This window comes from Xenopus laevis, chromosome 9_10L (genome assembly GCF_017654675.1).
Source record: "Xenopus laevis strain J_2021 chromosome 9_10L, Xenopus_laevis_v10.1, whole genome shotgun sequence".
NCBI lineage: Eukaryota > Metazoa > Chordata > Amphibia > Anura > Pipidae > Xenopus > Xenopus laevis.
The window spans coordinates 63,881,699-63,896,760 of NC_054387.1; the positions used below are offsets into that span (position 1 = coordinate 63,881,699).

The 15,062-nt window shown below is 38.1% G+C and overlaps 1 protein-coding gene across 3 annotated transcripts in view; it reads left to right on the forward strand.

The window, feature by feature from the left end:
* Positions 1 to 15,062, forward strand: part of thsd7b.L (thrombospondin type 1 domain containing 7B L homeolog) — a 196,712-nt gene that overhangs the window by 22,983 nt on the left and 158,667 nt on the right. For all 3 annotated transcript variants that reach the window (XM_041576036.1, XM_041576037.1, XM_018235749.2), the window contains exons 2-3: positions 10,981 to 11,202; positions 12,467 to 12,638. In XM_041576036.1, coding sequence (XP_041431970.1) covers positions 12,497 to 12,638 — 142 coding nt within the window. In that variant the 5' untranslated portion in view covers positions 10,981 to 11,202; positions 12,467 to 12,496. The remainder of the gene's footprint in view (positions 1 to 10,980; positions 11,203 to 12,466; positions 12,639 to 15,062) is intronic.

Here is a 15,062-nt window from a genome sequence, read left to right on the forward strand (position 1 = left end):
CCTAAGTCCCAGGGATTTGATGCAACCTGTACCTTCAGGGCCGGACCAAGGGGTAGGCAGAGTAGGCACGTGTCTAGGGCACAAAGCTGGGGGGGGAGCCAGGCACGTACCAGTCTGGTGCCCGATTCTTTTCATTTTTTATGTCTTCTTGAGCTCCTGCGCAAGCACGCGAAAGCATCTTCGCACCAATTTGCGCATGCGCAGGAGCCCAATACAAGTAAAAACCACCGTCTTTCGTGTGCATGCGCACTCGGGCTAAGCCGGCGCAACGTTCGACGGCTTGCCTTGGGCGCCTATGCAGCGCGGCCCCGCCCTGTGTACCTTACTCTGAATTCAGTGCAGAAACTATAGGGTAAGCAGACCCCATGACCATGTGGGGCATCCTGGGAGCACATTAAGGTAATGTGGGAGGGTTTAGGTTGCACTCTTCTAAGGTCACATGAAACTGTGGGTCCATTGTGAAGGGGAACACCAAATATGTTTTGCCAGGGAGCAATGTGCAAAGAACTGTACCTCCTGTACTCCTTAGTCTACCTCAAGTTAGGGGTGTTCCAGTGGATGCCCCCATAGCTTTGCAAACTAAATTCTAGGAGTGTAAAGAGCTACTCCTTTTGGCTGAAATTGTACCCTACCCCTAACTTTATTAATGACGTCTGTTACTAGATGAATGAGTCAGATTGGACTATCAGCGCTTAAGCTCCCCATAGACGCGACGATTCTTCTTGCCGAACGACCGATTTTAGGGAAGTCCGACTAATTCTTCGAAATTATCGTGCGGTTAGTGGGATTCAAACGATCGTACATCTTACGATTTTTCGGCCGACATCTGTCAGGAAATTGATCGGCCAGGTCAAAAAATCTTTGTCGGCCCCAGTGCAATGTATCTATGTTTGCAGGGCCAAGCAGGCAGCTACTCTTTGTTTTCCTGGCAAATTGGTCTTTTTAGTTGACGGTAAATTCGTACGATCGTACGAATCGTGGTCTCACGATGAGGATCTGATCTTTTAAAAATCTCAACATCTATGGCCAGTTTTACACTGAAAACATAATTTTCTTCAGCTAGCTTTACATGGGGAAATGTAATGCTCGCTTGGGTACAAACTAGATCTTTTGTCTTACTGGGCTAAATTAGGCTGATCTGATCAATATACCATAGGAGCCCTTGCAGATTTTCTGAGAGAGTGCCACATTTATTGACTTTTTGTCTCTTCCAAATGGGATTTTCCAGGAAAGCCTGGTCGGATGTAATTAAGTATACCATGGATTTGGCCTCATATATGGACTAATAAGCTGCCTAGTCAAGAGCTGCTGAGGTGAAGACCTGCAAACCCACCCCTCCAACTGATTTCATAAGCAGAGAACATTCTTGAATTATATGCTTAAATGCATAAATATTTGACTTAATAAAAAGCCACATATGTCCATTCTGTGTGCAATATTGGGTATGATCATCTTGTAGCTCCAGATGCTATAATAGCCTTAGCTGCCAATGTTGTGAGATATGGATTAGCAATATGGGTAAACAACAGACTTATTAAACCCTGTCCTGCATTTGTATGCACTCGTAGCACTTGAATACATTAAAGACTCTATACTCAAGGCCACAAAATAATGAAGTTAGAATACTTTATAAAGCATTTGTAAAGGAGAAAAAATGGTTTATCATTTTATTTGCAAATGCCATAGTTACTTAAAATGTTGCTTTCAGATTTAATGTCTCGGAAGGACCATCAAGTGTATAAACACAAAGAAACATCCTTGTAGTTTGGGCATAACTATAATACCTATTTGATTGAATGATTACAACAAAGTCAAAATATCAAGTATGTAACTATGGAACTGAATTATCAGATATACATTTTTATATTTTTACCCCTTATCAAAAATTTTCTAAATGTGAGAAACATTTTCATGACCTTTAGGAAAGATTTTAACCAAATGACACATCTAATCTTTCTAATCAGTGGCAATTCATTGGAATGCATTCACCTGCATTTAACCATTCTCTTCTATGCAGTGATGTAGTGCCCAGCATTGTTGAGCAGCAGTCTGGATCATATAGTTCATAGTTACATAGTTAAATCAGGTTGAAAGAAGATAAAATCCATCAAGTTCAGCCCCTCCAAATGAAAACCCAGCATCCATACACACACTGCTCCCTACTTTCACATAAATTATATATACCCATATCTATACTAACTATATAATTTAGTATCACAATAGCCTTTGATATTATGTCTATCCAAGAAATCATCCAAGCCACTCTTAAAGGCATTAACAGATTCAGCCATCACAACATCACCCGGCAGTGCATTCCACAACCTCACTGTCCTGACTGTGAAGAACCCCCTACGTTGCTTCAAATGAAAGTTCTTTTCTTCTAGTCTAAAGGGGTGGCCTTTGGTACGGTGATCCTCTTTATGGGTAAAAAGTTCCCATGCTATTTTTCTATAATGTCCTCTAATGTAAGTGTAATCATGTCCCCTCGCAAGTGCCTTTTTTATGATGGGACAGTCTCCCATCATAATTTGTTTTTCATCACTCTAACCAGTTTAGTTGCACGTCTCTGCACTCTCTCCAGCTCATTTATATCCCTCTGAAGGACTGGAGTCCAAAACTGCACTGCATACTCCAGATGAGGCCTTACCAGGGACCTATAAAGAGGCATAATTATGTTTTCATCCCTTGAGTTAATGCCCTTTTTTATGCAAGACAGAACTTTATTTGCTTTAGTAGCCACAGAATGACACTGCCCAGTATTAGAAAACTTGTTATCTACAAAAAACCCTAGATCCTTCTCATTTAAGGAAGCTCCCAACACACTGCCATTTAGTGTATAACTTGCATTTATATTATTTTTGCCAAAGTGCATAACCTTGCATTTATCAACATTGAACCTCATTTTCCAGTTTGCTGCCCAGTTTCCCAACTTAGACAAATCACTCTGTAAAGTGGCAGCATCCTGCATGGAACCTATAGTTCTGCACAATTTAGTATAATCTGCAAAAATAGAAACAGTACTTTCAATGCCCACCTCCAGGTCATTAATAAACAAGGTGAAAAGCAAAGGACCAAGTACAGATCCCTGCGGAACTCCACTAACAACACTGGTCCAATTAGAAAATGTTCCATTTACCACCACTCTTTGTAGTCTATCTTTTAGCCAGTTCTCTATCCAGGTACAAATACTATGTTCCAGGCCAACATTCCTTAATGTAACCAGTAACCTTCTGTGTGGTAGTTTTTTTCCATGCTAGAATAATTAATTAAAACATAAACCCTCAGCATTGTTTCACTGATTGCAATAACTAATTAGTAAAAATAGCCAATAGTTTCATAAACCCTATATATGTTTATAAGTTATGAATATTGCAAAAAGTCTCAAGAAGGTGCTCTGAACACATACAGTATGTTATTCAATACAGATTGTTGTTTTGTGGAAGGTGATGAATGTCTGCAACGCAAAGTGATGAATGGCTGCTGTCCAGGGTTCTGAATATCTCCTCTGTTGGACAATGGACTTGAATTTAGCTTATGCTACTGAAAGGCTCAGCGGTGCTGTCCAAGGTGCTAATTGTCTGAAATCCAGGAGCTGCACATCTGCTTTCCAAGGTGCTGAAGAGCAGACACACACACATATATATATACACAAACTAAAGAACTATATTATATTATTTCCTCTGATATAAAGCTATGTTTAGAATTTTGGAATGTTTTCAGTATTTGAGCCAAGAATGACTCAGACAGCCCCTCAGCATCTATTGATTTTGTTCTTGCGTTTCTCCTCGTTTCCATAATGAAACAAGGTGAGGGTTATTCTTTGGTCTCTTCTCTGCCTGAAGGTAGAACTGTACAATGATCCCTCCCAAATTAATTGACAAATCCATTGAGTGAGCTCAGTCAAAGTAAAGATTTCTTATAAGCAGCAAATCGACTCAATGTAAGCCTTTCTGAATCTGGCTGTTGTCTTTCGACAATATACAAATGAGGATTAAAGAGATAATGGCATCAAAAAATAACCTTTTTTATTATCTATCATAACATTGTCTTTGAATGCTATTTATAATTTTGCCATAAAAGTATTTGCCTGATGCTTTTACATTACTACCCTGTTCCTCTATGAGGGGGCTGCCATATTTGTGCAGCAGTAGTCTGTTAGCATTAGAAACTCTGACTGACAGTTGGCTAAACAGTCAGGTTTAGGAACTTCAAGTGGCAATTACTTACAAAAGCAGAACTACTAGCGAAAAGATGGTCACAAGATATAAATCACTTAATTGGTAAATCACTTAATTGATGGATTTGAATGCTGGGCACTGATTGGAGAATTTGAACATGTAATGTTATTTAAGATTGATCAAAACGGTTTTGTATCATCCTTAAGGAAGGTCCTAACAAGGACCGAAACGTTGGACATTGGTACAACACAATAAACAATTGAAGTTTTATATGGGAGTGCTGGTTCCTTGAATACGTGGTTATATATATTTTAACTGTGCACCCTGGCTATATATGCCAAAATATTAAAAGAAAAACCAGCACCAAGGGTCTTAACAAAAATCTTGTATTATGATAAAGTATTCACAACCGACGTTTCGGTCCCGATTGGGAGCTTTCTGGAAACGCCGGTTGTGCATACTTTATCATAATACAAGATTTTTGTTAAGACCCTTGGTGCGGTTTTTTCTTTTATACTTTTCATTATACATAATTAACTTGCACATGGGCAGCTACGAGGTAGCTATATTGGAATTGGTGCTGTCCAGGATATACTATATATATATATATCTATATATATATATATATATATATATATATATATATATATATATATATATCAGGGTTTAACATTGTTTAAAATCTGGTGTATTGTTTAGAAGACTTGGTGTGTGAGGGAATAATGTGCTGCTACACACTGCAGTCTACAAAGATCTACTAGGTGAATTTCTATAGGGAAAAATACAGTGATTCTTTTGAAAGATATTGTAACATATTGATATGACAAATGTTTCATATAAAAATAAGCAGCAAGTGCTGACAACAGAAGCAAAGTAATGAGAATACAGGCAATGGGGAAAACAAGTTACACAGACACCAAAAGAATTCTAAAAGGAAAGGGAGGAATTTAAGACAGATTTTATTTTAACCCTGTGATCTGTCACATATCTACCCTGTGATGCATTTAAAGGTTTATAAATCAGTAGATGGACCCCTATGAGTAAAATATAAAATTAAATCTTGTATTAAAATACGTTTACATCCATAACACACATATATATTTGTTTCTAATTGCTCTACAACATGTACATATATTAGATTTTGCATACCTTCTGGCACAGGGCAAAACTTCTAGGATGGGGCTCATAGAAAAATTCTTAGATTAAAAAATACAGTTGTTTATTTACTGAAGCTCCCTGCACCCTTGAAAAAAATGTTTACAACTGAAAAGCCTCTCAGGGATGGGGCTTAGATGTACTAGCTAGAGACAGCTTTTGCTATAACACTACTTCTTATTGCTTTCTCTGGTCTTCTTAGATCAATACTAAGGGGTCCAAGTTATGTCCTCCCTCCTGACCATGAAAGACCCAGAGCAAAAGGTATATTGGGACAGAACTCTGTACCTGAGTAAGCACTGAGAGGGAGAAATGCTGGATAATGCAAACAAACACATTTGTTTTAGTTAATCCTTACTCTTTAGGCCTTATCGAATAAAACATCTCTATATACTACTGCATTTTTACTTGCATTGATGTTGTTTAAAACTTTCCCTCTGTTTCTCTATACGTCATAATGAATGGCATTGCCGTGTCAAACAGAAGGTTAAAAAGTCCAGCAATCCTGCTAAGCAAATTGACTTAGTCCAGTAAAAGTGCTCATTTGCCGAGCTTGGCTCTTCACCAGGAGAGGAAAGACCAACAAATGCCTTTTTATTATATTTTTCCTGTAGTTCTCTCATTGAATTACTGCCAGGTGGCTGCCCAGATGATTACTCTGCAGCAGAAGGACTGCAGGAGCTAATTGAACATTAATGTGCATGACAGCAGGTTAAGGCAGCGTTGTATGACAAGTGATGGTAAGAAAGTTGTATATCCATGGAAATATTCTGTGCAGTACATAGGACTTAGCCGGATGGTGTTAGCAAATCATATTCCTGCTCTGTATCAGATCTGAGGATATTGTTCCCCATTCTGCATTACTGAGCATTCCACTCTACCAACAGTCATCTTTAAAGGGAAAATTGATCAAAAAGGAATTGTTGGTTATAGTCACTGCAAAACTAGTTGGTCTTGATCATACACATACACATGCCACCGTACCCCTTTAAAGGTAAACATTACCATCAGACCTTTCTACAGCATAGTGCTTACTACACAGGGGGGCAAATCATACTAAATTGTGATTGGAGTAGGGGACTACCTATATTGGCATAGTTTGATTGTGTCTTCCTGTACAATAGGGTACAATAGGACTTTGTGGTCTGTTTCTGCTAAATTGTGCTTAGCTAAGAGAGAATACCTATACAAACAGTAGTGCTCAATTAAGTACAGAGACACAGTGGACAACTTACACTTTGTCCCTGCACTTTACCATTTTAATTTCATTTTACAAATTAAGCACTACTGAGCTTATTGATGCATGATACTATGTGAACCCTGGAGTTACTTTCACCTCCTAAGGAGGTAGTGTCAGGGCTCCCTCAGCACCCTGCCTCAATCACCCCAGTGCTGTTGCTCCTTAAGAGCGGGACACTCTGTAAGCACATTGACACATTAATTCTGGGAAAACCCTGTGCCCTGTGTGGAAGAAAGCATGGCGATTGCATCCAAAACTGCACTGGTCATTGTGTCAGGGTAAATGAATGAGCCCTCAAATTTTTATGGTATTTCTATGTACAGGCTATGAGCAAACTTAGGGGCATGCATAGGTTGGCATAGGTTATCTCTGTATTGGCTATGTCACATTTTTTGGTATCTCTCTGTACAGGCTATAAGGAAAGTTAGGGCCTGTTTCTGCTGAATTGTAGCTAGTACAGAAAATACAAATACAGTAGAACCTCCATTTTACATTTTTTCAGGGGACCAGAACAAAACTGTGTAAGATCCAGGAAAATTTTAAATCAGGGAAATGTATTATGCATAATATATAGGTGGGACCACAAAACGACAATGTAAAATAAGGGAAAACTTAAAATCAGGGGATGAAAAATGTGGGCTCTACTGTGCCGGTATAGTTTTATGGCATCTCTTTGCACAAAGTTCGAGCAAGATTAGGGGGATGTTACCAATTAATGACTTTTTTTTAAAAAAAAAAATGGTGGCACTTAAAAAGTGCAGGTTAAAGTATATGGACATTAGAATAATCATCCCTATCTGTATCCATGTGCCATGCAGGAGCTGTGCTGATTTAGCAAACAAGTCATTGTGGAGGACAGATTATGATAAAGTCCACCATGACATTGAGTGGTATTCGGTGCTGCTGACTGATTCTGCATGTGTATTACAATGTACAAGTCCCAGGGTAACAGAGAAACAAGCCTTTATTATGCAGATCGCAAAATTCAATAGCTTCATGCCTGAAGGAATTATGATTTTTTTTTCTTTCATTTTTAATTTAACTTTGTTAATTTTTGATAATTAAGAATAATTAGGGATACTGTTGATTCATGAACATGCCCTCTCTTTTCACTCTTTCGATGAGGTGACTGTTTCAAGGTGACTTTTAGCCTGGTGGTTGCTTTGCCTATGTCCCGCCTCACTCTGTGCTTTCTCGCTTCCATTCCTATCCATTCAGTCCTGAAGAATTGTCAGTGTGAAATGCCCACATAGAGATTTATTTAGCACACTGACAAATGAGGATTTGACTATTTATCCTAAGGTAGTAGATGTTCTCGAAGTGTCTTCCATTTCTCATATGATCTGATAATCTGATTTAATCAGGATGTGCTATGCTCCCGTGTCCCAGGGTATCGTTAGAGAAGTTACTGCTAATGTTTATAAATGAAAGAAATAATCAGTATGAAATAACAATGACAGGGACCAATGAAAAAAGGAGAAGAAGCCGTCAGATGAGTGGTGGATATTTTTAAGAATATAACTCAGTTCCGTTGTTTTAGACTTATCCCCACTATATGCTATATATTAAGGGAAGGTTAATGAAAAGTTTCAAAGGACATTAGGAACAGGTGAGTGGGAAAAAAGGTAATGAAAAGTCGTTAAGGACAGCAATGACTGGTAGCAGGTGGGCAAGTACAACAAGCAGCGATGGTGGAAAATAATTGGAAGGGGTTAGACTTAGTGAGTGATTGGATACACAGAAATACCATTCTTTGGAGGCAGCAGTATATGAAGACATTAATTAAAAGGTACACAAAAGGTGGACTTTTAGTCCAATTACAGGTATTACTGGATCCATTTATGAAAAAAATATATTTGGTGATCTTCCCTTAGAGCACCCTGTTTTAATGTTTATATCATTTGAATGCTTTTAAAATTAAAATAAACATAATAGCAATAATGTCAGGCTGAATCATTGAGACAATAACAACTGGTTGAAATCAATAAAGAAAGCACTAAAAAGTAATGGGACAACAGGCAACCCAGAAAAGGTTTAGGTGAAAATATAGACTGGAAAAACAGATGCAACTGCTGTTGATACAAATTGGGTGCCTGTTGCATTTTCCAAGTACAAGTCACTGAAGAGCACACATTCAAAAAGGCATTTGCAGCCAATTTACATGTCTGTTGAGAAACCTAAATGCCATAGTGGCAGCAACTCCAGTGTTCTCCAGCATTAGTAGGTACAGTCACCCACCATTCATTAGAAGGGGCTGGATCCCATTGGAAGTGCAAGCACATGTCTAGACACAAGTAACGTAAGGAATGGCATCAATAGGTGCTCTCCTTTGCATTCACTCTAGAGTTTGTATATAACCATTTATTGTTTTACAAGGGTTGTCCAAAGGTTTTCTGGTCTTATTAGAAGAACACTGGCCTTCTGGTCCTCCGCCATCTTGAGTAGCTCTCTCCTGACCCCCTCCTCTTAGCCTTGTTGAGGTCTTGAAATAAACTCATGGAGGCAATGGGACCTTTTCAGTGTCAGAATCCATGAAACACTTCAAGCTTTTGTAGACTAAAGAAAAAGACTGATTTCATAAATTCATCTTTTTGTTTAATATTCTGCTGAGGTTATTTTAGTGCAACATGAAATGCATAGAGCAATCCATTCTAAATGGCACGGAGAGGTGAGCTTTTTATTTTAACACAGCAAAGATCCTTATTCAGTGACAAAGCCTGACACTTTTGGCACTGTAATTGCTATTTAAGCAAACATTATTTCATAGCCTCTCGTCCAAGTTTTCATAACATCTCAATTAGGTCCCATTTGCACTGCTGACTTTGCAGGTCTCATGCTTCTGCTTTGTGTTGTCACTGCAGTCTGCAGAATCTCCAGAGTCAATGATTCTGAAGCTCTTTGTGTATTTTCAGAGGAGAAATTGCAGGCAGGAGAAAAATATCTTTACTTGGAAATATTTCTTTATTCTGTTTGAGAAACTGAAGTTATTTATTTAAAAATATAGTATTTTGGCTTCATATCTTTAATTCACTACATAAATAATAGTGTAATGATCTCACCAGCAGAAGGCTTTATAAATCATTTAAGGCTGTGAATTTCAGATGGTAGTGCCAACAAAGATGCAACAAAGACACAGTAGTAATTGTTAATTGGCCATGAATACAGCAAGCTTCTGCCCATCATACTAACTCCAGAGTTCCTTGTGAAGCTCTAAGTATCTTTAAATACTCACAGATACTGTGACCTTACGGTTCTTACATGACATTGGGTCTCTCATAAGATCATTATGCATTGTAGTAGAAGTACTTGTGCCTTCCAACAACCCCTTTCCTTTCCTCCAAGATGGGATGTTCCAATCCTGGCGGACTCCCTCATCTGCCTGATTCACAAGACTACTGTTGCTGATCCCTTCTATGCCTGTCTGGTACCTACAGGCTGTCCACCAGTGTGTGCTCTTCAGCTTGCTGCCGTCAACATCGATTTCCTAGATCGGTCATTGTCTATTTGCCTTGCAAACCACCAAGAAACAAATGACAGTTCCCAATGTGAATTTCATACAACCTATTGATGGAGACTTGCTTACCACCACTGTAGCAATACAGGGATAAGCGTAAGTTTCTCCCACCATCCCCTACAATGTATAGGGAAAGATACACCTCCAATAAATTGTATTTATAATTATGAGTGGATACCTCCATATTGTTTCCCTTGGATAGTACAGTCTGAGTGCCTTTGCTGTTGGCTATACGAATGATAGCCACCATGTTGTTCCTTGTGTAGGGGCAATGTAAATAAAAAATTCCTGATCACAAGCAATCAATATGGTGACTCCATTTTCCTATAAATGCTATCCTATAGTGTCAAACAATTCTCAATAAGAGGTAGAGAATATATGTAAAGGGATATTGGTTTCAGGTTGGATTAATTAAATTACGGGATTCCGGTGTCTCTCGAGTTAATTTAATTTTAAATGTAATTTAGATTCTGATCTTACATTCAGGGGGATGAATTTAATTAAAACCCACTTATCTATGTTTGTAATTAAGAATCAAGAAAGAACCCGGATTTGCAGAGAATTTGAAACAAAGTGAATATGTTGTTTCTATAGAAATGCAGAGGGACTGATGATTTTGTTTTTAGTTCTTTCTAAGGTCTGGATCAATATAATTTACCAATCATTCTGGTTGACATGGCACCTTGCCCTTAAACCCACAGTCTCACATAAAATCCACTACCATCTAGTTAAGAAACTGGAAAGTGGATAATATTGATTGTCTGTTGACTTGGCAGAATGCAGAGGATGGGAACACAGCTGTGTCTACAATATATATTAAAATACAATTGCATGCAGTGGGGGATATTTTTCTGCATTTATATATATTAAGATATATTTTTTTTTTTTTGTAGGTGAGGTATAGCATTTATACCATAAGCAAACCCCATGAATACTTCAGTAAGTCGGAAGTATGTTCTGGACCCCAATTTTAGTGTACCTCTACCCTAAAGATGCCAGTGATACATGTGCATCAGTAGTAGGCATCCAGTCACCCAATCAGCTGCAGACAGGGGAGGAGGATTCCTTCTGAAGGCAACTCTAGCAATGACTCTCTGACAAATACAATACTTCAGGTAAGTCCACCCATTTTAATGCTCTGCAACCCTGCAGTAATATGTCAAAACACCAGCTTAAGCTGGTATGTATGGAATGTTCTTGACCAATATGTTTGTAATAACCCCAGATTCCACCCAGCCCTCCCATTGCTTTCACAACCTACTCAGTTAGCTGACCTGATCCTTGCTTCCTTGATGGCTTGCTTCCCCTGACCCATTAGACTCAACTCTCTCCAATCTCTGTCTAGGATCTACTCAAGCAACCCTATTCCTGTCTGTAGTTCCTGAAAAACCATAGCTCATGAATCACCCTGTCTGAAAGTTCCATCATGGCACTACAAGTTTTCTGAATAATGATGGCAGCCATGTCATTATAAAGAATTCAGATATCTCCATCAGCAGATGTAATACAACCCTAACCTGTTGTTTGACATATACAATGAGCTCTATTAATTAATTCTGTTGATGAAAAGCATTGCTTCTGTTGGTATCTTTAAATTAGTTGCGTGGGAATTTAGTACTTTGGCTTGGCATGGACAAAGATAAAAAAGGAAATATTACATACTATGATATAACAATGATTAGAAGCAGCAACTGATTAAAAACACCCACAAATGTTATTCCTGTAATTTTCATTAAGAAATATACAGATGGGACAGACAGGATGATTAAATGCATAATTTATTTACTGCTTAGAGTAATTAAACATTGGGACTGTTTTCTCTAATGAAAGCAATGCTACTTGATCTGCATCACATATCAGAAGCAAATGGCTGAAACAGATTTACTTTGTATTTTGCTTGTCTTCCTGATCCCAATCATCATTTAAAGAACTAATATAATGGTACACAAAAGGATAACTACCGAAAAAGGCAATAATTGTAACGGCCATTGGTTGGAAATTATGGAGGTCCATCGGTGGCCCCTATAACAGGTAGTTTTTATCTTATCGACCATGCTGGGGTAGAACCAAGAGCAAGTTCTAGAAGGGTTACTGCCTATTCATTCATTTCTCCTACATAAAAACGGATTGGGAGCACTAGAAAGATGCCTAATACATAGGGATATCGACAAGGGTCGAATTGTTGGAAGAGTTTCCTCCTGGGCCACTTTCATTTCCCCTGAATTCACATCCATTGCATCATACCCACTATCACCTATGTCAACCCATGAATGATACATAGTTAAAATGGAGAAAATATGTTACTATATATGTATTTATATATTTATCTTAATCTTAATGACTAATGATCTTTGTATAAACAACAATCTTTTGTTCTAGGATCAGATGTGACAAAAGTCTGTCTTCAGCATGTGCCGGAGATATGAGTGGGTTTGCTCTTCCAGGCAATGGCGGAATGTACCCAAATATACAATTTTTATTGCAGTTCTTTTCTTTCATGCAACGGCTGACTCAGATAGGAAGAAAGACAGGCAATTTTTCTGGAAATCAGGTAAGAGGTCACTTTATTTTCTTTTTACTACTATTCAGTAAAATGAATGAATCTATAATCATATGTAAACTGTTTTAAGGAATTGTTATATTTTGCATACAAAAAGCAGTAATTAAAAACATTTAGAATATAAAGGGGTCAGAAAGCATCAGGAAGTGACCCTAGTATTGTCAGCGTCTCCCCCTGCTCAGCAAAGTAGAATCCACTTGCCTCTGTAATTAAGTTTGAGTTGTATATGAGAGCTATGAAGTGCAGTGGCACAGTTTTATGGAAAGTCAACTATGCATGCAAATGGGGCATATTTTTCATTTTATGTAAGTACTAATTTGGGATGTTGGGAGTAGATGACTGTGAATTTGCCATTAAAACTTGATGCATCTGAAGGCCATTAGTCATGCCCAGTAGTTATTGTTTCTCAACATAAATTATGAAGGTTTTGCTGAATCCTCATTTTCTCAAAAACTTTTACTAGCAGCATATTATTTTTTTCTAGTGGAAGAGGCAGCCTGCAAGCTAGATTTAAATTAAGAAAGTATACTTGCAGTTGTTCATATCATGTGCTGGTTTTAGTGCATATGACTGATGCCTTTGGTTATCCATGTTTAATGGCTGTAGGACCAAGTGTATTGTTTTTGGGGGGCAGTTGGGCGATTTTGACCATGTGTATAGCATTTAATCATGGCTGAACTAAAGGGTGGAAGCACCTCTCTGTAAAACAAAATTTGAGAGTCTATAAATCTCTTACCTCCAAATCATGAAACGGAACCGCTAATGTCCATGTATAATGTAGATAGATGGAAGGTTCTGTCGAGGAAATTAATAGCTAACAATGCAGACTAATTGATACAATCTGGACACATATAATTGTATTTGTGCACTTGGTGATTTATCTGATCTACACTGTGATATCCAATTAGTGATTTCTGAACGCCCCTGTTGTTTCATAAAGCCCACTTGTAAATAATTATGGTTTTGAGTTTATTAAGAAATAAATATTAACTTGCAAAATATTTTCACACAATTAACAGTAATTTATTATATAGCCTATTTAGGTCTCGCTAAGCTGTTGTATAATTATTGGCAATTGGGCATTGTTTCTGCTACAACTAAATCTGCTGTTTATATTCCTCGCTGTTTCAACTGAATATTCTAAATTTCTATATAAAGAGCTGTTGAACCATATCTACAATTGGTGGTGGTAACTTCCTGTTGTGGAGATGCTTTACATCAGCAGGGTCTGACATAAGGCTGAATTAGACTGGATGATTAGTACTCTTGCTGAAACCCTAGTCTAGTGGCACTGACCGTGGACCTATTTCTGTTTCCTTCTTATGGGCTGGTCGGTCAGGGAATTGTGCTTGATAAGTCCTGTATTATGGCATTTTTTACATTACTTTACTACGTGGAACCTCTAAAGTCTCTCTCTCTCTCTCTCTCTCTCTCTCTCTCTCTCTCTCTCTCTCTCTCTCTCACTCTCTCTCTCACTCTCTCTCTCTCTCTCTATCTCAGAGGTGTCCTCCCACCATAGGCCACAATATTTTCAAATTGCTTTTTCCAGCCCCAGGATGCATTTTCTGTTTGCTGTTGCATATTGTATGTTAAGTTAAAATTGCACCATTTACCACCTCCAGGCAAATTCAGGCAACCTTGGTCCCTTTTCTGTGACAAAGCACCCTAGTGATGAGTGGGTTGACCAATATGTGAGTCCTAGGCATGGGTTAAGACTGGTGGCAGTTCATACTTCAGAGAGAGCCCAACAACTTTGGATAGCAACGACCCTTCACCTATGGTGGTTTATACCATAAGGGTATAAGGGTAGTTGGAACTGGTGCAGGTCATAAAGTAGAAGAAGACTTTGAACTGGATTGAGTGCCTTTCTTAAGGCAGATTCAAATGAGTTTATGTTTTAAGATTACGAGAAGAGCCTATGGCCAATCATAGCAACAAAACACTGACTGCAGATGTGCAACAGAAACATACAGTCATACCCAGAACAGGCTAGGGTATGAAAAAAATATCCTAAAAAGTCCAATGAGTATCCTGAAGGTTTAAAAATATGAGATCATAATCCCCATTGTCTGGCAATTTGGTCGCTGATTGTAGGGGGTTAAACATTTTTAATCTCAGCATAAGCAAAAAGATTAAGAAGTTCCAAAATGGACAGATTAGTCATAATTTCAGATTTTTCTAAAGTAATCCCTTATCTCCAGTTAGAGAGTCAGAGAGATCATTTTCTCGTATCCAGAAGCAATTTATTATAAAACTGAAATTAATTGTGTATGAGTGGCCAAGGCAGTAACCAGTATAGTGGAGGATTTGCAAAACTGGGTCAATACATCTAAACTGTTGCTAAATTTGTATATAAAATGCCATGTAAATTAATCTTCCAATAAACATCTATAGCAATTAAGGCAAGAGGTTGAG